Source organism: Pristiophorus japonicus, chromosome 16 (genome assembly GCF_044704955.1).
Source record: "Pristiophorus japonicus isolate sPriJap1 chromosome 16, sPriJap1.hap1, whole genome shotgun sequence".
Lineage (NCBI taxonomy): Eukaryota > Metazoa > Chordata > Chondrichthyes > Pristiophoridae > Pristiophorus > Pristiophorus japonicus.
Genome location: NC_091992.1, coordinates 99,328,272 through 99,353,747, shown reverse-complemented (window position 1 = coordinate 99,353,747; position 25,476 = coordinate 99,328,272). Strand labels below are relative to the sequence as shown.

Below are 25,476 nucleotides of genomic sequence, written 5' to 3'. Positions count from 1 at the left end.
TTTTAACTGCCCACCCGCCAGGTTTCTGCTGAGCAAGTCGGTTTAAACTCAGCCCCCCCACCCCCGCCCCCCACTATCAGTATCTATTATTCTAGTGTGTTTCACAAAATTATGCATGGTAGTCAACTGAAGTGATTTTAAAACCGAAGCTTTGTCACCCAAAATGAAAAACCTGCAACTTGGCATTTCAGGCTTTCACGTTTACATTAGTTGTGATTTACTTTTGAACCCATCATAGGCAGTCCTTCGGAATCGAGGAAGACTTGCTTCCACTCTTTAAAAAAAAAAAAATGAGTCCTTAGGTGGCTGAACAGTCCAATATAAGAACCACAGTCCCTATCACAGGTGGGACAGATAGTCGTTGAGGGTAAGGGAGGATGGGACAGGTTTGCCGCACGCTCCTTCCGTTGCCTGCGCTTGATTTCTGCATGCTCTCGGCGATGAGACTCGAGGTGTTCAGCGCCCTCCCGGATGCTCTTCCTCCACTTAGGGCGGTTTTTGGCCAGGGACTCCCAGGTGTCGATGGGGATGTTGCACCTTATCAGGGAGGCTTTGAGGGTGTCCTTGTAACGTTTCCTCTGCCCACCTTTGGACCCAGTGGTGGAACAAATGGAGGCTGTGCTTCACAGGCTTTGATGCTGTTTCTATTGGCCTGGCATTAGCAGTGTTAGAAATGATGTTCAGCAGAGTGAGTGAAGCCACTTAAGTCTGTGGTTTAGTCTTTGGGTTCTCTGATTTTTGCTTCAATAACTGCATGAGTCACAGGATAGCTACCATAATTTGAAACTCTTCCTGATTTTAAAGAAAAGACTAGCATTTTGCATTTATATAGTGCATTTTGCATTTATATTTCACAACCTCACGATGTCCCAAAGCGAGGAAGCATGTTTCTAAAATGTAGTCACTGTTGTGATGAAGGAAACACTGCAGCCAATTTGTGCACAGCAAGCTCCCACACACAGCAATGTGATAATGGCCAGATAATATTTTTAGTGATGTTGATTGAGGGATAAATATTGGCCAGGTCACCAGGGATAACTCCCCTGCTCTTCGAAATAGTGCCATGAGATCTTGGAGGGAGCAGGCGAGGTCTCGATTTAACGTTTCATCCGAAAGATGGCACCTCTGACAGTGTAGCAGCCCCTCAGTACTGCACTGGAGTGTCAGCCTAGATCTTTGTGTAAAAGACTCTGGCATGGGACTTAAACCCACAACCTCCTGACTCAGAGGTGAGAGCGCTACCAACTAAACCATGGTTGATCCTTCCTAACCTAAGGGCACTGAAGTTAATTGTAGCACCCCTACTGCTACCCCAGATCAGCTAACTCTATGCAGACTGGGGATCAAAATTGGAACATTACTGATTCGTGTGTCTTAGCTATTCATTGAAAAGCTCATTGTCGCTAGTAGAGTGCCTTGGAGATGTTGAATATGACCTTTCTGTATAAATATCACTAAGGGACTGGAACTAACAGCCATTCTCATTTAAAAATCTAGATAAGGACAAATCAAACGATGATAAGCAGAAGGAGGAAGAATTACTGCAACAGATCCACAAACTGGTGGAGACGAGAGACTTTCTTGTGGATGATGTTGAATTTGAACGACTGAGGTACAGCAACTTTTTTTAAACAAGCTTTTGAAATAAACTCAGACATGACATAAAAGATTTGGGGCTTGAATGATCAAATATTGGTTGATATAGTGTTGAATATTGTGTTGAATAAATCACTCGTGTGACGTTTGATAACTGGTGACCACTGATTATATTGCTTTTATTGCAGAGAAAGAGAGGAAGACAAAGAAATGGCTGATTTCCTGCAGACAAAATTATCAAAGGCCAGCTCTAAAAAAACAAGTAGGTGTTTGATTGTCCAGCTGCTGATTCTGTTTCTGGTTGTCTCCACTGTGCATTTCGCATTGCTGTGGAAAACCAACCTTTCTCTGCACATCGCCAACCCCCCTACCCCCATCAAACCTTTGTGTTTTTTTGCCTTTCGTCGCAGTTAGTTTTCTCCCCTCCCCTCATCCTCTCCTGATGTTGACTTCTTGCTGGGATATGGTTCCATGGGCCCCACTCACTCTCTCCCTCGCCTTGCTTACGTATTCAGTGATTGAGCTGAGTCTAGGCCGGAGAATTTTAAGCTGGGGTAATCCGATTCTGGGAGTCCGCAAGGGAGTCCTACAGGTCATAGATTTTTATCCATCTGCGGCTGTATGCACACATACTTTATGCCACAGGCACAACGTATCAAGTATTATTATTTTTTCTTCATTTTTCTGTGTTTGTATACTGCCTTCCTATTGGATAGCTGATGTCATCTTTTGGAAGTTAGGGCAGAGCGTTCCTGGGAACCTTACCAATATTTACAGCCCGGCCCCCCAATATAAAAGTTTGAAAACCCGTTTGGTTAGGCAGTGACTATTTGGCAGATTAATATACTGCAGGAGAGTGACTCAATTTTCACTCAACAGACACACACACTCCTGGATAGTCATCAGGAGTGAGAAGCATAGCTAGTTTTTCTCCTCCCGTGTCAAGGAACACCGATGGCAATTGCACCACTCCTATGACCACCCTAGCTAAGATCAGTTGAAGCTGTGCAGACCAGGGATTAAACATGGGACCCTCCTGCTCTATGTGGTTCTACTATCCACTGGCTTAATCAGTTGAGCTATTGGGAAAGCAGTTCTTCATCTTTAGCATTCAACTTTTTGTTTGATTACTGCCAGCTTCAATTATTAAAAAATGTGAATGACTATTTGCTTACTCTCCAGTGATTAATACAAAGAAACAGAAAAGACTTGCACTTGTATAGCACCATTCCTCAGGCTCTTCAAGCACTTTGCAGCCAATTAATTACTTACTAATTACTTTCGAAGTTGACTCATTGTTATGGTGCAGACAAATACAGCAGCTAATTTGTACACAACAATTTGCATTCACGTAACTAACATCCCAAGGGGCTTTACACAACAACAACTTTATTTATATAGTGCCTTTAACATAGTAAAACATCCCAATGCGCTTCACAGGAGCGCTATAAAACAGAATTTGACTCCGAGTCGAATAAGGAGAAATTAGGGCAGATAGCCAAAAGCTTGGTCACAGAGGAAGGTTTTAAGGAGCATCTTAAAGGAGGAAAGAGAAGTAGAGAGGCGGGGAGGTTTATGAAGGGAATTCCAGAGCTTAGGGCCTTGGCAGCTGAAGGCATGGCCACTAATGGGTGCGCGAATAAAATCAGGGATGCTAAAGAGGCCAGCATTAGAGGAGCGCAGATATCACGGGGGATTTGTGGGACTGGAGGAGATTACAGAGATAGGGAGGGGTGAGGCCATGGAGTGGTTTGAAAACAAGGATGAGAACACAGGGCACCTGTGAGGGTGGGAGGTGGGGGGAGGAATGGAGGTGTAAGAGTAAATAAAGGAATGGACACTGAGTTATGGAGGAAAAGTCCAGAGATGTAATCAAAAGATGGGGGGGGGGGGGGGCGGTTCTGTGTATTTGTGGCTAGAGATAGGTTTAATCTGGGTGTAAGTGAAATCTAAGTGCCTTTACAGCACTGCTCTTTGACCAAGGGTAGCAGGAGTACTTCGCCCCCCCAAGCTCTCCGCACCTCCCCATCAGACCCCTCCCATACCCGGGCTAACTTCTGGGTGGGGAACCTGTCAAGGACCAAGATGCACGCTATGGGGTTTCCCATCCAAAGCTCCGCCCCACCACCTCCATCTATGCAACCCATCCCTGTTAATATCCAGTTCCGCACTTTCCTCCAATTGTTGTGCTGGTTTCCACTTGTTTATGTCGATTTTTATGTTCCGGCTTATGCTAGTGAGATTGGCAGGAAATTTAGGTGTAAATTGACATCCCAAAATGGCTGCCGAATGGGCGTTATTTCAGGAGTAACTACCACCTAGGGTTTTGAGAAGGCTTTTTAGGGTGAGGGGTTTGTGGAAATAATTCTAGAGAGTAGGCTGAAGTGGCTGAAAAGTAAAATGGTCACAAATGGTGGGGTGATGGGAGCCAGATATATACCAATGGGCAGAGGTGGGGGACTAAAGGAAGCAATAGGGGATACAGGGATGGAGGTGGTTGCAGAGAGAGCACAAAGTGAGTCCATGGAGGTATTTAAAGATGAAGATGAGGATTGTACAGGGGGACTGGGAACCAACATAAGTCACTAAGGACAGTGGTAATAGGTGAGCAGGATTTTGCGTGGGATTGGACATGGGCTGTTGAATTTTGGACAAGATTGTGTTTATAGACAGTGCATCGAGGGACGTGATCGAGGTAGAGCTTGGTATCCTTGGTGTAAATATGGATCAATCAGATCAGTGCAGTTCCTTAAATCCTTTAGCACAATACTCAGATTGCAATCACTCACTACTGCTATGCATTCAATCTATCAGATCAGTCAGGCCATTTTTTTTCCAGAAAGAGATTAGTATCCTCTTACCTTTTTCTCTTTAGCCTCACTCTGAAGGTACCATTTTCACAGTGGCTTTGCTATAATCCCTCCCCAAATACTTTGTCTGATTGGCTCAGTTCCCAGTCATTTGTTGATCATGCCCGTTCACGCTGGTCCGTTGTGCTCATTCATGGGGAGTCTTACTTTCGGCGATATGCAAATGAGTTTGTACGAAAACCTGAACCATGACTTCACATCGGAAAACTAGTGCAATTCAGGCATAATTTTATTGATTCAATCACGGGATCTGGGGGTTACTGGAAGGCCAGCATTTATTGCCCATCCCTAACTTCCCTTGAGAAGGTGGTGGTAAATCGCCGCCTTGAACTGCTGTAGTCCGTGTGGTGAAGGTACTCCCACGGTGCTGTTGGGTAGGGATCTCCAGGATTTTGTCCCAACGATGAAGGAACGGCGATATATTTCCGTCAGGATGGTGTGTGACTTGGAGGGGAACTTGGAAGTGGTGGTGTTCCCATGCGCCTGCTGCCCTTGTCCTTCTTGGTGATAGAGATCACGGGTTTGGAATGTGCTGTTGAAGAAGCCTTGGCAAGTTGCTGCAGTGCATCTTGTAAATGGTACATACTGCAGCCACGGTGCGTTGGTGGGAGAGGGAGTGAGTGTTTAAGGTGATGGAAGGGGTGCCGATCAAGTGGGCTGCTTTGTCCTGGATGGAATGGGGTTCTTGAGTGTTGTTGGAGCTGCACTCATCCAGGCAAGTGGAGAGTACCATCACATTCCTGATGTGTGTCTTGTAGATGTTGGAAAGGCTTTAGGGGGGGGTCAGGTGACTCACACAATTTGCGCCCAGATTCCCAATTGTGCCCAAAGAGGAAACTTTACCCCAGGAAGCACCAAATCTCCTCTCCTGCCAAATTTACAAATCCAAGAATGTTTATCTTAGTTAGTGCCACCGATTAAATGGAACCCAGATCTTGGGAGTTGGCAGCAGTACCACAGTGTAAAATACCTTTATTTAAAGACCTCTGGTTAGACAGAACAATTAACAGTCAGTGATTGATGAGTTGCTTTGTTTTAATTGTGTTTAAACTGTCCGATCAATCCCTCTGGCAGAACTGTGAAAACTGTCGGGCCTCAGATAATGGACTTTAATTATTCCCAGTCAGCATTTCTATTCATGCTGGCAGAGGTGTGGAAACATTCATGCAGAAATCTGCCGGGGCATCAGCTATATTTGCACATGAAAATTGAGAACCATCTTCTAGATTTTGGAGATTTTAAAGTGCAATCTGCTGATTTTTCTGCCCTTCCCCCGCCCCAACAATGAATATCAATTAGTAAATGGATTGGAGTTAGAAGGGAAAAATGATAATTCAGAACCCTAGTTGTTGGTAAATCATCTAGACAATAGACAAGTGTCATCCTGCATATGTAGCAAAAGACACTTCACTGAATTGCCATTGATTCCTGATGTGCAGATCTCTCAAAGTCGACAAGACTGGCAAATATAAACTGACTAGCTTCCAATAAATGACAACAGCAGCGACTTATATTTTCCTGGGTACTACTGCCGCCCACAGATGGCTTTGGAAACTTGCTGAGTCAGTTCAGTACATCAATATAAAAACAGAAAATGCTGGAAACGCACAACCGGTCAAGCAACATATGTGGAGAAAGAAACAGATGTTGCAGTATTTTGCTTTTGTTTCAGTATGCCAATATGATTTTAAAAATTCAAGTTTAATCAGATTCAACAAAAGGATTCCACTTATTCATACTTATCTGGAATGTCCTGTAGCCTTATTACAGATGAATTTGGGAAAGGAATACATGTGTCGAAGGCCAGGTCTTTCTGAATCTGCCTCTAGTCAGTTATAGCAGAGCAGATGCACAGATAGCACATACATGGGGAAGAGAGAGCCATACATATTTCGATTCACAGTTGGAATCAGTTCATCAGAGACTATTACACTGCAGAAACTCCCCGTATCCTTTAATATTCCCCTTTTTCAATATATAATCTAATTCTCTTTTAATGGGCTCTGCTTCACTAACAGTTTGTGGCAGAGAATTCTTAACTCTTTCCATTCTCCCGTTTAATTCTTTTTGTAGTTTTTGCAAATGTGTGCCATTTCATTTGCATCTTGTTAACCAGTGAACTAATCAACTACCTTGTTGCACCCCTTCATAATCTTGATTTCTATCAAGTCATTCCTTAAACTTCTCTGGTCTGATGAAAAAAAAACATCTCAAGTCTCTCTGCATAACCGTAGCACTTCATCCCTGGGAATGTTCTATTGAATCTACCTGCAGTTTTTCTGTTGTTTTGATATCCTCCTTACAATGGAGAGCCCAAAATTCTGCACTCTCCCAAAACCCAGCATACGTATAAAAAGCCCGTTAAGATGGCCAGGAAAGTTATCTTATTGGATGCAATTTGCATTCTTGGAACCCAGTGAAACCATCCATACTGCAGAACTATCACAGAAAGGCTGCCGCAGGTGAAGTCAATTTGTTGGCTGACGTCCCTCAATCTGTGTTTAACTGTAGCCGACTGCTCCAGAGCTGACAAGTAAAGAGGTTGTGGCAGCTGCTTAAAAACAATCAAGATGGATGGAGATAAGAATGAGAATGAGACTGAAGCTAAATCACTCCCGACACCACAGCTGATTCCGTGCCTTGTCTGTCTATGAAGTGGAGCCAATTACGTAGTTTTGTGCCACATTGATCGCATGCCCGACACGAGACTCCCAAAGCAAGTGCTCTACTCGGAACTCCTACACGGCAAGCGAGCCCCAGGTGGGCAGAGGCAAAGTTTCAAGGACACCCGCAAGGGCTCCTTGCTAAAGTGCAACATCCCCACCGGCACCTGGGAATCCCTGGCCCAAGACCGCCCTAAATGGAGGAAGAACATCCGGGAGGGCGCTGAGCACCTCGAGTCTCGTCGCCGAGAGCATGTAGAAAACAAGTGCAGACAGCGGAAGGAGCGTGCGGCAAACCAGGCTCCCCACCCACCCTTTCCTTCAATAACTGTCTATCCCACCTGTGACAGAGACTGTAATTCCCATATTGGACTGTTCAGTAACCTGAGAACTCACTTTTAGAGTGGAAGCAAGTCTTCCTCGATTTTGAGGGACTTCTTATGATGATGATGATGATGATTTGTGACACTGAGAAAAGCTGCTTGAAATAGAAACTATTAAATGGCCACTTGGCATTTTGAAATCCAAACAGAGCAACATCACAGAATTGTTCATTTTTAATACAGTGCAGTTTTAAAAATGATCAAAGTGCTTCATTTTTCCTTTCATTTTTAACATTGTCTTAAAATGTTATATAGTATTGTGTTGTACAGCAAGCATGACATTTGTGTAAATTATTAATTTTTCACCTGGGGCAGTTGGTTCTTTACAACAAATGAATTGTATTGAGATCTACAGTAGTTGATTTCCTCTCCTTTAATCGCCCTCCCCACCCGCCCCCACATCACATTAAACTCATAGCAATTTGCATGTAGACAACACATTTCCTGTAATAAGCAGGTTATGGGAGAGAGGAATGTCCGAAGGAATGATTGAAGAGGTCAGTTCTAAGGAGGCTTTTGAAAATGGGAAGAAATGTGGCAGGGTTAGGGCGAGAGAGGCTGAACATTACTTCAAGGCTTAGTTTGTTCTGGCAACTGCGAGTAGCCTAAGGTTAATGTGGTGTGTGAGTTCCTTCCCATTTTCAAGCCTGATCTGTGGGTAACATTTTGCCTCCACTTAGCACCTGCCTTTGACTCCAATTTCTCCAGCCTAGAACTGCAAAATCTGCAGGAATGTTGAATGAACCTGTAAAGCGTTTGTCCACTAGTATTACTAACCGTAATTTCCACACTTGTATCTGTGGCTGCTAATGGATTGAAGCTAACTTTTTCTGGCGCTGATTTTGATCTAATACTCAATGAAGCTTGGTAGCATTTTTAGATACAGTGTAATGTGTGGCTTAATCTCTTCAACTGGGACAAATGCAAATGATCAATATATTAATATTTGCTTATGAATGCTACTCTACATTTAGATCAACAATATGAGCACCTTTTAATTTAGCTCCTCCCGCAGCTTGTTCATGTTCTAATTCCCAGTTCACAGTTGCTTGCTTCCCCAACGGAAGAGACAGGGCAATAGGTGTGTGGAGGTGCCAGCCACCTCTGATGCTAGTTCAGTGCTGTACTTGGCTAAGGGATATAATGGGCAAATTTCCTCGCCATCACTGGTGCTCTTACTGTGCTGGAACAGTGTGGGAAACATTTGTGTATGGAAAGTCAGGTGGAAGACTTAAATGCCCCCCCCCCCCCCCCCCTCCAGACAGTGGTAAAGTACCTCCGAATCTCCAGAAATTGGATCGCTGTTTCACCCGGGGTAAAATAGACACAGGTCAGTGAGGCAGGATCAGATGGAAGTGAAACAAGAGATTGGAGAACCTTTAATTCAGATTTCTGCCGGTTGGAAGTGATTTTTTTTAATGCAATTGTTTTGCCTTTCTGCCCGTGGATATCTGCATTTGCTTTGCAGTGCTTTGCAGGGTTGGGCCACCGGCAGATATTCAGGCCACCTACCCACCATCAGGGTCTTTTATGTCCCTGACCTGCCATTGAATAGGTTCATAATGGAAGAAGATATTGGCTGAGATCGGAGATTTATATGCGAGGAATCAAGCAATGCTCAACAATGTTCTTTAGTTTGGGATTCTACGGTTTCACGTTATGTAAGCAGTCAGAAGCTTTTACTCCCAATGTTGTCAGCCATCCTCACCTCAATCAATCACGGTGCTAGGTGACTGGCATTCAGGTCACAGTCAGTGTCTGTCATTCTGCTTCTAAACAATGCTGCTTATGAGCCTGCACAAAGATTAAGACATTGGAGGAGAAATTTGGGAGCGCCCATATGCGGCGCTAATTTTAAAAGTAGAAAAAATTAGCACCAGGTGCTGCACTTTCTTCCTGGTGTGCAAGAGGCAGCAGGTGGGTCGGTAAGTGGAGCAGCACTGCACACTGGCACAATAACGGGAGGTGCTAAGAGGCCAATTTCTAGGCCATTGAGTCTTAAACAAGAAATTAGTTTAAGTTTTAGTAAGGGCATACAAATATTTGAAATGCTGATTATGTAATAGAACATCTTCAAGCGTGATGTGCAGAGTTGAATCAAAGCTAGCAGATAAAACTGATGGTAAAAGATACATGGCCCTGCTTTAATGAGAAAATATCCAAATTGGACCTACAGGATTTAACATTCCTTTCATTTGATAACATTGACACAGGGCAAGGGAAATTATTTTACCAGGGATGGTTTGAAACAATGGAGAATTAATTTTAGAACTCTTGCCAAAAGATTTTAATTTTTCATCCCTAGCAATCTGGTATCTCAAACAGACATCTGGGATCTGACCTGAATAAAATTTCATGATATTTTGCATCACATTTTATCTGACTTTATTGTCTATGATGGATTAGAGAAAGCATATTTCAGGGTGCGGGGAGGGGAGGAACTCCTCAAACCGTCAGTTATTATGACCTTGGGTGCCAAGTTATATTGGGAACTTGGATTTAATTGGCACTTTCTCAGATTATTGTGAATGGAATCCATTATATGTTTGTGTGAAAAATGAAAGGTTAATCATATGTATGTGAATATTGCAGTACCTGTACAATGTTCTGTTACAACAGATCACCAATAGTGTTGTCGTCTCATCACAGATGCTGCAAAGCAAAGGAAAATGACATCCAGAGCACAGCAGACATCTACGCCTTTCATGACAAAGACTGGGCTGACCTTGCTGAAGGAATGCTGTGGATTCACCTGCTCCATCATGTAAAAGTCAGAGGTTTCAAAACAAAAACCTGAATGTTTTGCAGGGATCTCTGCAGAGGTGTGCATGGGATTATAAACATTTTAGTGCCATATCATTCCCAAACAGATGAATTAAAGATGTTTATATAAAGCTGGGTTCTATTCTAGTGCAGCAGTGTAATTTATTTATGGGATTGGCAGCCAGCGACCTAGCAACAGGAGTAGGCCATTCAGCCCTTCAAGCCGGTTCCATCATTCAATTAGATCATGGCTGATCTGTACCTCAACTCCATTTACATCCCTCTGATCCATGTCCCTTGATGCCCAATTGACCCAGCCTCTGCAGCCTTTTGGTGGGGAAAATTCCAGACTCCCACTATCCTTTGTGCTTTCTGATTTCACTCCTCAATGGCCTAGCTCTAATTTTAATATTTTGCCCTCTTGTTTTGGATTCTCCCACCAGAGGAAATAGCTTATCTGCATGAACTCTATTAATCCTTTTATCATTTCAAACACGTCAATTAGATTGCCTCTCAACCACCTAAACTCAAGGGAACACAATCTAAGCTTGTCCAATCAGCCATAAGAGCATAAGAAATAGGAGCAGGAGTAAGCCATACGGCCCCTCGAGCCTGCTCCGCCATTCAATAGATCATGGCTAATCCGATCATGGACTCAGGTCCACTTCTCTGCCCGCTCCCCATTACCCCTTATTCCTTTATTAGTTAAGAAACTGCCTATCTCTGTCTTAAATTTATTCAATGTCCCGGCTTCCACAGCTCTCTGAGGCAGTGAATTCCACAGATTTACAACCCTCTGAGAGAAGAAATTCCTCCTCATCTCAGTTTTAAATGGGCGGCCCCCTTATTCTAAGATTATGCCCCCTTGTTCTAGTCTCCCCCATCAGTGGAAACATCCACTCTGCATCCACCTTGTCTAGCCCCCTCATAATCTTATACATTTCAATAAGATCACCTCTCATTCTTCTGAATTCCAATGAGTAGAGGCCCAACCTACTCAACCTTTCCTCATAAGTCAACCCTCTCATCGCCGGAATATATTAGTCCTGGTATCATTCTGGTGAATCCCCTAAAATGCCAATATATCTTTCCTGAGGTGTGTGCTCAAAACTGAACAGGGTACTCCAGGTGAGGTCTAACCATGGCTCTGGACAGCAGAAGCATAACTTCCTTCACTTTGCATTACAACCCCTTTGAGATAAAGGCTAACATTCCATTTGGCTTTGTGATTACTTTTTGTACCTGCGTACTAGCTTTATTGAATTGTGTACCTGGGGACCCAAGTCCCTTTGCTCCTCCACAGTTCCTAGTCATTGAGAAAATTTAATTTTTCTTGAGAAAATGCATGACCTCACACTTCCCCACATTGAGTCCATCTGCCAGTTTTTTCCCCGCGCTTAATCTGTTTCTGTCCCTTTGTAAATTCTGCTCCCATCTACTGTGCCTCCTAACTTCGTGTCATTTGCAAACTTGGATATACAACTCTCTATTCCTTCATCGATGTCATTGATGTATCTGGTGAAATGCTGAGGTCCCTATACAGATCCCTGGTGAACACCATTTGTCACACCCTGCTAATCAGAGCACATTCCATTCATCCTTGCTATCTGTCTCCAATCTCCTAGCCAATTACTAACCCATGTCACTGTCTCGTTGCATGCCCAATGAACTCTGACCTAGGAAAATGTGACAGGTTTACCACTGGGTCAAAGTGACAGGCGGAAGTCCCACCCTGCTGCTACCTCACCAATAAACTTAAAATCCAAGTCTATGAGTCCTTGGCTTTAACCAGTCCTATTTAACCTTTAGTGATGGTGTTTTACCCTAGTGTTAAATCAGGTCCTATACACATGTTGTTTTTTTGATTAACATAGAAACATAGAAAATAGGTGCAGGGGTAGGCCATTCGGCCCTTCGAGACTGCACCACCATTCAATATGATCATGGCTGATCATACACTTCAGTATCCCATTCCTGCTTTCTCTCCATACCCCTTGATCCCTTTAGTCCCTTTTGAATATATCTACCAAACTGGCATCAACAACTTTCTGTGGTAGAGAATTCCACATGCTCGCAACTCTCTGAGTGAAGATGTTTCTCCTAATCTCGGTCCTAAATAGCTTACCCCTTATCCTTAGACTGTGACCCCTGGTTCTGGACTTCCCCAACATCGGGAACATTCTTCCTGCACCTAACCTGTTCAATCCCGTCAGAATTTTATATGTTTCTATGAGATCCATCTCATTCTTCTAAATTTCATTGAATATAAGCCTAGTCGATCCAGTCTTTCTTCATATGTCAGTCCTGTCATCCCAGGAATCAGTCTGGTGAACCTTCGCTGCACTCCCTCAATAACCAGGTTGTGATCTGGCTTATGAAGTAAACTGTATGTGGCATCCACATCATTCCTAAGTTGCACACACAGCATGTGTTTCTACTCTGTTTTCATGTGATTTTGATCCATTTTTTTCAAATGTCACCTCACTCATGGGGGTGAAAGAATTTGGTGTCTCCCCTCTTTGTCCAGACATTTTTACATGTGCCTCACGTGGCCATTCTTACCTAACTGTAAACAGCATCAGGTATCTTCATTCCATTAAAGTATTAGGTTAACCTAGGGTAAGTCATTTCAGTAGTAATTATCTCTGGAGCATTTCTGCTTATTTTTCTTACAAGATTCACTTATAGGAATATTTGCATTTCCAGGGCTCCTCTGTATTTACTTCAGGCAGCAGCAGCACTAGAGCAGACACACCGAGTGCTATATAGCAAAGAGATCCCCTTGCAAAGTGTCTGCGCAGGTTCAAAGCTTGAAGACCATCTCATCTCCTATATAGTATTTGCTGTATTTTAGTCTATCTGCTTCAGTTGTACTACCCAATAAGTACACTGAGAAGCTATGAAGATTGTAATAATATCTGCAACAATAAAAGTGGCCCATGGATAAGTGCTTACCACGAGTGGTATTTACCTATCTAACCTCCAGAATAAAATTAAACACAACAAAATTTGGCACATTGTACTTCATAATATTCATGTAGATATGAGAAATTTGAGGGCACCCATTTTACCTTGTACTGCAATAGGGCATGAGAGCATTTATTCACTGTTTACAATCTGGTTTTCTTATAGAGTAGAATCATAGGGCCCGAAATTCATCACCTCACTGCCTGCTGCCGCCGACTGCCGCTGACATTAGTCTTCTTGATCCGCCCAGTGCCACTTTCGAGGTGGCCTGGAGCGGGCGGGAGGGGAGAGCCGCCGGGAACCGCCCGCTGACATCAGCAGACGGCCATGCGGAGCAACTGACCTCCCGCCCGCCGAGCTCCCAGATTCCTGTGGGCGGGTCGCGGCGGCAGAACGGGGATGGACCGCTGCGTAAGTATGAAGAAACTGAAAAAAAGGTAAGTGAACATTTAAAATTAAAAAAAAATGTCAACAGCGACTTACCTGGATGGGGGTCCCCTGAAGGTCTTCGGATAGTTTTTGTATTTTTTATTGGTGGGCAGCAAGTACCTCTGCTGCCGAGGATGAGAGCTCCCGCCCGCTGCCCAGATTGGCAGTGTACGTCATCCATTTGCCGCCTGCCGACCTCCAAGGGACCTCGGCCATGAACATCCCACCCAAAGTACCGTCAGCTACTTCGGCGACACTTTGTGCGGCACTTGGATGGGCGGAGGCCTTGATGAAAATCGGCCCCTATAGAATATTACAGCACAGAAGGAGGTCATTCAGCCCATCGAGTCTGCACTAGCTCTTTTGAAGAGCAATCCAATTTGTCCGACACCCTGGCTCTTCATATCCCTATAATTTCTTTCTCCTTCAAGTATTTATCCAATTCCCTTTTGAAAGCTACTAATGAAACTGTTTCCACCACCCTACCAGGCAGTGCATTCCAAATCCTAACCACTTGTTGCAATTTTGTAACATTTTATGATTTGGTAGATTGGTAACTAATAATCCTTTCAGTGCTGAGGCCAACCCGTGCTTCAACAAAGTGAAGAAATGGCTCCTGATTTTCAGCAACATCAGAAAAACACAAGCTAAGTAACTTCACTTTGCAGTTTATTTATAAAATGCAGCGTTCAACTTGGGGAAGGGGAAAAAAGGCAGATGAAAAGATTTTATCAGGTGAGTTTCTAATTGTTTTGGTATGCAAAGTTACAACTATGTGAAAAGTAATATTCTGTCACAAAAGCAAATTGGGGAGCAAGCTGAAGAATGATTGCATTAGCCAGTGCCTACAGTAAAATATAGTTAGGGGCACACTGCAAGTTGCTTCCAACTCCAATGTCTAATGGTTTCCTGTACTAAGTATCAGTCTTTCTTTCTCCTTATCTGCCATAATTAAAAGTGTCTGCTTCAATCTAGTGCAGAAATATATTGTATTTTATTTGTAATGTAGCTCGTAATGTGTTATGCCTAGTTGCAAGAAATACAGTATTCTTTTCATTGTCCTCTATTCTCCATCCCTGCTGCTCTGATCATCCATCTCTGAGCTGATTGCACTGAAAGGATTTGGGCACAAATTGTGACCCATGATTAAAATACAAACATAATTCTAAAAGAAAACTTGGCTTCTGCTGCTAAAATAGATGCAATAAACTCACACCATACTGCATAAAGCTATGTATCTTCCACCGCCCAGACTTCAGCAATGAAGCAGCTATTTCCTATTAGAGCCTGTTTTGCCACTTGTTGTAAACCAATAATGAAGTCCCCATTTAGTAAGTTTTATGAAAATTGCACAAAAGATGTGTAATTTATTACTAACATATTATGAGGAATAATTACTTCACTGTAATGAGCAGCCACTCATTTTAACAATTCCTTGGCCTCTGGTTAGTATCTAGTATGCAACACAGACCAGTTAATAGAGGATACTTGCTGATTACCTATGTTATGCAAGTAATGTGACTGCATATTATTACCCAGTAGCATATTTGTATTGTTTATCCAATTGGATGGTCAAGATGTATAGCATCAAATAAAAGTTGTATCCCTTCATATGTTTTAAATGGAAGTTTTAGTGTGGGCACTTGATGGCATCATTTTGTATTATGATTCATGCACTATTGCTAAGAATTTTTGGTTCCATCAGTAGTATGAAACTGTACAAAAAGGCATTTTTTATTTCCATCAGGATATTCACTGCAGGATTGTAGTTCTACCCTTCATTTCCTCCCAACTTCATGAATTCATCTTATATTGTTGATTCATGCTAGCTACATCGTCATTCTTCTCTTATATTCAGTGTAGCTCAATGTGACATTCAGCATAACTGACTCAAAAGCAGATTTACACAATAGCATTCCCTTGTAAATGTGCTTTGTATTGAAAAGTGTTTTAAATGTTCAAAACCTTGTAAGACATTACAGTATTATGCCTGCTGTGCAGTTTGATCTTGTCCAAAATAATATGTTTCCTGTACCCAGGAAATATAGCCAGTGAATTCCAGTAGTGTTTTGTGTCGATGTATTGTTAAGTGTGTGAAATGATGTACATTGTTTAAATCAACCTACAGAGTGTTATAATGTGATAGTGCCTTGGTCTTGCAGGAGTTCTTCAGTGGGGTCAGTTGAAATGCAAAAACTGCTTTTATTCAGGAATGGAATGCTATATCTGCAGAAACTATTGGCTGGCTACGAGTGGATGGCTGTATCTGCAGAAACTATTGGCTGGCTATGAGTGGATGGCTGTATCTGCAGAAACTATTAGCTAGCTATGAGTGGATGTATCTGCAGAAACTATTGGCTGGCTATGAGTGGATTCCATGGGGTTCAGGTGATGCCAAAGCCAATAAGGCAAACTTGAAATGATTTGTCAGTTACCTGAATCCCAAGATCACTTCACCCCTGAAATTCTCTGCCACCCATCCAATATATCTTACATTGCTTGGATTTTGTGTTTTTTTCTTTCCTTGCTGCTGTCGTCACTACATTTGCTGTCTGTGCTGATTCTTCACCACTGCCACCTTGGGTGATGAGGCAAAAGATACAAGTGATCTCTCAGAATATCAGATTAACCATACAAAGAGATGCAGGACTTCACGGAACATCGGATCGATTCTGACATTGAATTACAAAGGAATTCATCACTACCTGTACAATTTGAAGGAATATACAGTGGGCTTTGGACTGAGAATGTGAAGCAAAGAGCAAAAATGATTGCAATGCATTCGGTATAATTTTCATGACTGGGGTCAGGGACTTGATACATAATTGTTTCTGTAACAATACACTCAAATGGGAAGATTGTCTTGCATCTGATAAATTCCACCCTTGTCTGTCCCATCACAATTCCTGAGAAAAAAATATGGAGATATAGGGGCTGATTTTCTTGTCCTCCTTGTCCGTGGGTGCCTAGGAAGTAGAAGTGTATCTGAAGTGTGTTCCATCTGCAGTGACCTGAATTTGCCAGTATTTCCAGCCATCTACATAGGCCAGACATTCCTCTGATGTAGACCTACACTCTCACATGGCCTAATGCCTGGATGCTGGGGAGGAAAGTCAGAGCTGCTATAGGCTTCTCAGGCCCACAACATTGGGAATGGCCACTGTAATCAAAGATTTCTGATTGTTCACAAACAGCAACCAGTAGGCATTCATCACCAATCCGTGTCCCTGGAAGAAAAAAAGGGGCTTTTCTTTGGTCCTGTTGTCTTAGCTTTCCTACTCCTCTCCAATTAGACGGAGTCTGGGTCTTAGGCCCATTTCTTCTGGGTACCTCTTAAAATGGGTTTCTTTCCAGCACTGGGGGAGTAAAATGAGACGGGAGAGCTGGAAATGCTACCTGCTGTCTCATTACAGTGTCCCTGGTGTGCACTAATTGGTGGTGCAGGCACACCGTCCTGGCTTGGGGGATCTCCCAGGGCAACACAAGGAGGGTGGAGAACCAGACCACGGGTCTCTGCCCTTTATTGCTACACTTTGTTCCTCGAGAATAAGTCTACTCCAGTCACAAAGCACAGGAAAATCGGCCCCAAAGTCTTTTGCCCAATATGTACCACACCCCTGGTGATTATTGCAGTAACAATGTAAAATTCTAGAAGAGATGTGTTTGACTTCTGATGTTAATTCTTACTGTTAATGAGTAATAAACAGTTTTGAACTAAAGGCACTATGTTCGATTCCCTTTGTAACTAAGCTGTGGAAAGCTAAGTGCAGTGCAGCATCAGTTCTGGAACCTGAGTGTGAATCCAGGCCAGACTGATGACATGATAATTTTCTATCTTTTCTAACTACATGGATCTTGTGAATTTAGATCAACTTCAGCCTTGCTATAGGCAGAGCACAACAATTCTTTTGGAAAATAAAATCATGTCAGAAGAAACAACAGGGAGAATTTTCCAATTTTGCGCTCTATGTGGGCAAGACTTCTGCTGGGAATGTGCAGTCAGACAATGACCTTGAATCTTAATGTTATTTTATTAAAAAAAGAAAGAAAGATTTGCATTTATATAGCACCTTTCATGACCACTGGTTGCCCCAAAGCCATTTATAGCCAATGAAGTACTTTATTGAAGTGTAGTCATGGTTGTAATGTAGGAAATGCAGCAGCCAATTTGCACACAGCAAGCTCCTACAAACAGCAGAATGATAATGACCAGATAATCTGTTTTAGTGATGTTGATGGAGAGATAAATATTGGCCAGGGCACCGGATAACTCCCCTGCTCTTCTTCAAAATAGTGCCATGGGATCTTTTACATCCACCTGAGAGGGCAGACAGGGCCTCGGTTTAATGTCTCACTGGAGTATCAGCCTAGATTTCTGCGTTTTTGAGTGGGATTTGAACCCACAACCGACTGACTCAGAGGTGATCATGTTACTAACTGAGCCACAGCTGACACTATTAAGATCCTGCAGAGTATCAGCTTTGCTACCACTTTAAAATACTTCTGCAAATTGCAGTTGGGGTAACATGATTGGAACCAAGATGATCTCGATGGCAGACTCGGTAATCTGATACTTGAGCCAAGCAGGTCTGCTGTTTTCTGTTGGCACTCTAGATCTGCTAACTTGCTTTATTAATGGGACTTTGAGGATAGGCCTGTTACTAGAGGATAAGATTCTTCCCACTTGGTTACAGCTAACCCTGCAAGCCATTTCGCTTGTCCTAGCTGAAGCACACCAACAGTGGGAAACTTACGGAGTGATCTGTGCTGGTAAGCTCCTAGTTTTAGCCAGTTAAACTCCAGATAATTGAGGATCCCTAGACCTTGAGATCATACAACCTGCACCTCCTTTCTCCGGCCTTAGGAAAGTGGGGATGTCTGTACAGGGAAAGAGTGTACACTCTAGTATACTACTTTGTGCATTTCTCAGTAAGTTTGATTTGCCCATGTTTAAATTGGGGTCCCTTTGGTGGCAATTGTTTCTGCCAGACTGACCAATAAAAAGGTGAAAGAACAGTATGATAAATATGATTTGCAGTTGTCATTTGTTCTATATGATCTATCAAGGAACCATTGACAAACAGCACAGAAGGCCATTTGACCCATCATATTCATGCTGACCCATTGCGAGAGCAGTCCAAAACTAGTTCCACTGCCCTGCTCTCCTCAGACCTTCAAAATGTAGCCATTTTTCCTGAAAAACGGAAACATTCTATGCTCCAGCAACTATCTGCTACAGAATTATTTTTATTGTGTCTAAATGTTTGCGAATTGATATCCAAGAATGAGATGCAACTGAATTCAATTGTCACTCTGATAACATCAAAAACTATGGAGAACCTTTCTGTATGCACTATGTTCAGCAAAATCTTAAAATCTGTCTATAAAGAACATGCTTAAGATTTTGTTGCACAAAGCACACAGAGGAATGCTTCACGCAATAATAAGTAAATGGGGGGTAAATTTCAATTTGACACGAGCGCATAAAACTGTGTTGCATGTTGGGTGTCCAATACAGAAAACGCCCGATCCTCCTTTCATCGGGTGGATTCTATATTGATTGCATGACCTGCATTTACTCTCTAGCGCTAAGTTCAAAATCATTCCCAGAGCCTCATGAGATTTGTAAGTAATGTTGCTATTATTACAGTGCTCAGTTGAGGCTACTTGATGTTGATTAAAAGACTGCAGAATCCACAAAGGGGAGTAAGGCTTACATAATTAGTCCTGTTGCACTGAAAGATTTATGAAGATAGCAGGCTATGCATGATTCAGTGTATAGTGTACCAAGGACATGCTGTGACCATTAGTTTTAGTTTTATAAGTAACACTGATCTTGAGAATTATAATCAGCTGCAGAAGCAGTAATAATCATGTTGTACAACTGATGATTAGCCATATTTTGTGTGAGCTTAATTTGAGAAAGAAGCAGTCACCTCAAACAAAATGACTGCTTTGATGAGGGAAATAAAGGACTCCGGGAGAATAGATAGCCTCAAGGAAGCATGTGTATGGGAGGAAAAAAACAGCAGCATTAATTGGGAGTACAGGTGCAGTGTTGAAAATCCAGAGTTCCGGAATCCAGAATGTTCCAGAATCCGGCACGATCCGTGGCAGGGTCGTCCAGAATTCGCAAAATATTCAGGAATCCGGACACCCTGCCAAACCGTTACCACCGCCAGCTGGGCCCAGGGAAAAGTCAAAACCTGAAATCCAACTAAAATTGGCTAAAAGTGACTAAAATTGCAAGAATTAAAAACGCCAATCCTACAAGTTCCAGGCCAGGTCTTCACAGTCACCGCATTGCTGCTCCTGGGTCCTCACCAACTCTGCACAGCACACAAGTCCCCGGCCAGAACCAACCAAGCTCCCACGCAAGTTCCCGGCCAAAATCAAACTCTGCACAGCACACAGCAGTTCCCCAAAACAGCAACCGCGTGATCGGATCGCTCCATGACTCCGAGCGAAGCTGACCCGATCTCATCCAACCAGATTGCGATTGTAAGTTTGCACACCTGTACCTGTAATAAAAAAATACTACCTGCACCTGTATTGTACATGCACTTTTAAATTCAGCATTAAAAAAAAATTCGTGGCATTAAACATTATAGGGCTACACCACCTGCATCCCATGATCAGACCCCATCCAACCTGACTCCATCGTTGTGGTGTTTTTCCCGATTTAAAGATCTGCACAGGTAAAGATTGTTAATTTGTGTTGTCATTACAAATGTCAAAAAGGCCAACAGACACCCCAATGGGTTCAGATAAAGGAAAGAGGAAACATAGTTCACTTTCAATTGCCAAGAAAGTGGAGTCACTCCAAAGATCAGAGAGAGGTGCTTCAGTGAGAAGATTGAGTGAGGAGTATGGTGTTGGACTCTCCACCATCTATGATATTAGAAAACAGAAAGACCAGCTGATGAAGTTTCATGCAGAAAGTGATGTTCATCAGGAAATGAGTAAGAGAAAAAGTATGCATAAGCCGAAATGTGATGATGTGGATCGAGCAGTGATGGAATGGTGGCGACAGAGGCAAAGTGAAAAGGTTCCTCTGTCTGGCCCAACGGTGGTGCAACAAGCTAAAATATTTCATGCACAACTGGGGATTGAAACTCCATGCGAGTACTCTTCTGGTTGGCTAGCAAATTTAAAAGGCATCATGGCATCAGGCAACTGAAAGTATGAGGTGAGAAAGCCTCAACAGATCATGAGGCAGCTGAAAATTATATTGATGAGCTCATCAAACTAATTGCTGATGAAAACCTTTCACCTGAGCAAATGTACAATGCTGACGAGAGAGCACTGTTTTGGCGCTACATATCGCAGCAGCAGAAGAAACGCAGCCAGCAGGTGTAAAAGACGCCAAGGATAGGTTGACTGTGCTTGCTACTGCAAATGCGGCTGGGCCACATAAGTGTAAGCTTATGGTTATTGGGAGAAGCCTGCGTCCAAAATGTTTCAAGGGTTTGAGAGTATTTCCAGTGCAATATTATGCCAATAAGAAAGCATGGGTAACCAGGGTAATCTTTCTGAACTGGTTTGAGAAAAGTTTTGTCCCTCAGGCACGTGCTCATGACACGGAAGCTGGCCTTGAGGAAAACTGCAAAATATACTTGCTGCTAGACAATTGCTCAGCACATCCCGATGCTGAGCTTTTGATGAACGATAATGTCCATGGAATCTACTTAACTCCAAATGTTACATCACTGATACAGCCAAAGGACCAAGGAATTTTCAGATCGATGAAGTGTCTCTACAAAACGAGCTTGAGGCGTTTGCTTAATGCTGTGAACACAGGCATGGAAATAAAAGCATTCTCAAAAACTTTCTCTATCAAGGACGTCATATGGGCAGCTGCGGATGCATGGAACTTGGTAACTGTAGACACCTTGGTCAATGCATAACATCTGGCCATCAACTATGTTTGCTGACGATAATGCTGATGATGCTCCTCAGGACTTTCAAGGCTTTCGTGTGTCCAGGGAGAAAGCAATGATTGCTCAACTTTTAGATTATGCAAGAGGACTGACTTGCAAAGCTGCGCAGGAATTGAATGAGGACGATGTCGCAGAAGTCATGGACATAAACAACGATGCTCCCATTGTGCATGCAGTGACAGATGAAGAAATCATGCAGAGGGTTTTGTATCTAGAAGAAAAGGATGAAAGCAGTGAGGATGATGTTGATGCCTGTGATCGCTGAAAAAGTGCCGATTGACAAAGCAATCAATCTTTGTCAAAAATGAATTCATGCCTTAGAGCAACGAAGCTTCATAAGTGAAGAGGAAATACTGCAGGTGTACAGAATTCGGGAAAGATTAGTGAAAAAAAAGCCCAAATTATTTAAACAAACAACAATATTAAATATCTTTCAAAAGATGTTGCATTAGAAGGCCCAAGACCTACAGCATGCAACTACACCAGTAATGTCCACATTTGATAATCCTATCATTGGCCCGTCATCAGCCCCAGACATCAGAGCTGAGCCCTCTACCTCAAGCCAATTGTAACTGTACCTGTTTAAGGCTTTTATTTGATAAACAGAGTAAAAATAATTTACTATTTTATATTTCATAACTTTACTGTTTTACAAATAAAAACCTTTATTACATTTCATGCTTTGAGTACTGTACATTCCTTTTCAAATTTGAAGATGGTAGGCAAAGATAGAGGCCGGGAAGCTCACATTAAGTATGGTGAAAATAGAAGCCTCTTTTAACCCAGGGGATGTTCCTAGAAACTTTGCATTCAAGTACTGTACTGTACAGTCTCTGTAGAAGGGTGAAGAGACTTGGAGTGCTCGGCGCCTTCTCGGATGCACCAGAGATAGATGCAAAGTTAGATTTAAAGTCAGAATTTTTTTGTTTGATCTAAAGAAGGTAAAATCTTAGGTAATATTGGTTTTTAAAATTATTTGACCAGGATCTTGTTTGTAAAAATGAAATGTAGTGCCAATTGAAATAAATTGGATTGGCAAATTGTGACAAGCTGTCAACATATACAGTAACACTTTGTAATTACTTAAAGTTCTATTTTGGGGTTTTCTTTAAACAAAAACACTGGCTTCGACGCCCCATCATTGCCATCCGTTGACAGGGTTGTACTCCAGGCAGCTCTGATATCACCTGTTCCAGGTCCTCATAAGTTACCTCAATCCACATGCCACACAGGAGCTCTGACTGGCACCAGCAATGTGATCTGTGCTCACACCTGTGCACAAACATGATAACCTTGCTGCACAACGCAAGGCCAGCTTATTTGCAAAGTTTTCAGGCATTTTGGACACATTGGTGGCAAAATTCCTCAGTGCCTTGATTGGGGGTGGTAACCAACTCAGGGCAGGACTTACTGTGCCCGGTGTAGAAGTCCCAACCCAGCCACGAAATTGCGGTTACTGCCCCTCACAAGTAGTGGAGCATAATGTTAAGCACTCCACTTCCTGTTGGGGTGGAATCCGGGGCACTACTTAGGCATGTTTCAACTCCACTCCCCTTTGGTCAAGGTGGGTGGGTCACTGTGCACTCTGCCGGGCCTCTGATGGCCTCCACTGGGCCACTAGGGCAGCGTGGTGCCAAGGCCGCAACCCGGCTACCAAACAGAGTGCTGGGCTACACAATGGCGGCCCGGACCACACCAAAGAAAGACATAAGAGGCCGACTGGCGAGTCGGCCAGAAAAGAAATGGTGGCATGCAGCGCTCCCATCCTCCCAGAGGTACTAGGAGACCGGGGGTCTAGTGAGAAGGAGGAACTGAAGGATATCCTTATTGACAGGAAATTATGTTAAGGAAATTGATGGGATTGAAGACCAATAAATCCCCGGGGCCTGATAGTCTGCATCCCAGAGTACTTAAGGAAGTGGCCCTAGAAATAGTGGATGCATTGGTGATCATTTTCCAACAGACTATGGACTCTGGATCAGTTCCTATGGACTGGTGGGTAGCTAATGTAACACCACTTTTTAATAAAGGAGGGAGAGAGAAAACGGGTAATTATAGACCGGTTAGCCTGACATCAGTAGTGGGGAAAATGTTGGAATCAATTATTAAAGATGAAACAACAGCACATTTTGAAAACAGTGACATGATTGGTCCAAGTCAACATGGATTTATGAAAGGGAAATCATGCTTGACAAATCTTCTGGAATTTTTTGAGGATGTAACTAGTAGAGTGGACAAGGGAGAACCAGTGGATGTGGTGTATTTGGACTTTCAAAAGGCTTTTGACAAGATCCCACGCAAGAGATTGGTGTGCAAAATCAAAGCACATGGTATTGGGGTAATGTACTGACGTGGATAGAGAACTGGTTAGCAGACAGGAAGCAGAGAGTCGGGATAAACGGGTCCTTTTCAGAATGGCAGGCAGTGACTAGTGGGGTGCCGCAGGGCTCAGTGCTGGGACCCCAGCTATTTACAATATACATCAATGATTTAGATGAAGGAATTGAGTGTAATATCTCCAAGTTTGCAGATGACACGAAACTGGATGGCATTGTGAGCTGCGAGGAGGACGCTAAGAGACTGCAGGGTGACTTGGACACGTTAGGTGAGTGGGCAAATGCATTGCAGACGCAGTATAATGTGGATAAATGTGAGGTTATCCACTTTGGTGGCAAAAACACGAAGGCAGAATATTATATGAATGGCAGCAGATTAGGAAAAGGGGAGGTGCAACGAGACTTGGGTGTCATGGTACATCAGTCATTGAAAGTTGGCATGCAGGTACAGCAGATGGTGAAGAAGGCAAATAGTATGTTGGCCTTCATAGCTAGGGGTTTTGAATATAGAGCAGGGAGGTCTTACTGCAGTTGTACAGGGCCTTGGTGAGGCCTCACCTGCAATATTGTGTTCATTTTTGGTCTCCTAATCTGAGGAAGGACATTCTTGCTATTGAAGGAGTGCAGCAAAGGTTCACCAGACTGATTCTCAGGATGGCTGGTCTGTCATATGAGGAGAGACTGGATCGACTGGGCCCTTATTCACTGGAGTTTAAAAGGATGAGAGGGGATCTCATAGAAACATAAAATTCTGACGGAACTGGACAGGTTAGATGCAGGAAGAATATTCCTGATGTTAGAGAAGTCCAGAACCAAGGGACAGAGTCTAAGGATAAGGGGTAAGCCATTTAGGACCAAGATGAGGAGAAACTTCTTCACCCAGAGAGTTGTTAACCTGTGGAATTCCCGACCGCAGAGTTGTTGATGCCAGTTCATTGGATATATTCAAGAGGGAGTTAGATGAGGCCCTTATGGCTAAAGGGATCAAGGGGTATGGAGAGAAAGCAGGAAAGTGGCACTGAGGTGAAAGATCAGCCATGATCTTATTGAATGGTGGTGCCCATGAGTGGATGTCCACCCCATGAGTGGAAGTCGGCCTGTTTGACGACCTGCGGGCTGGCACTGACACCACTCACGGCAGCCTCGCTGGGCAATTTCTGACGGGGCGCGGTTCCACCATGGCAGCGCCTCCGCTAACTTCCGCGCAATTTTGTGGGAGCCGGTATCGGCCCCCCAGGGCGAAAACCCCGGAAGCGCTAACGGGAGTTGCAAAACAGGGCAATTTCGATCCCATTGTACATGACGCACCTGGGCTGCAATGTTAGGAGCAGCAGCCATTAAAGGGTTGCTGGTTGCTACTTGTGTGCTGGTCATATGGCCATCATTAGGCAGAGGGGCAATTGGCATGAGACATGGAGGGCAGCAAGCAAAGAGACATTTAGCCAAGGGGCAGGATGCTCAATGTTCTTTTTCTTTTAACAGCAACCTTCTCCGCGCAACCCCCCCCACCGCCGTTTCAGTGTCCAGTC

The 25,476-nt window shown here is 43.3% G+C and overlaps 1 protein-coding gene across 1 annotated transcript in view; it reads left to right on the top strand.

The window, feature by feature from the left end:
- Positions 1 to 17,390, top strand: part of LOC139226676 (bMERB domain-containing protein 1-like) — an 88,860-nt gene extending 71,470 nt beyond the window's left edge. The window contains exons 4-6 of the mRNA XM_070857598.1: positions 1,498 to 1,612; positions 1,785 to 1,858; positions 10,162 to 17,390. Of these exons, the coding sequence (XP_070713699.1) occupies positions 1,498 to 1,612; positions 1,785 to 1,858; positions 10,162 to 10,280 (308 nt within the window). The 3' untranslated portion in view covers positions 10,281 to 17,390. The remainder of the gene's footprint in view (positions 1 to 1,497; positions 1,613 to 1,784; positions 1,859 to 10,161) is intronic.
- Positions 17,391 to 25,476: the final 8,086 nt, after the last annotated feature.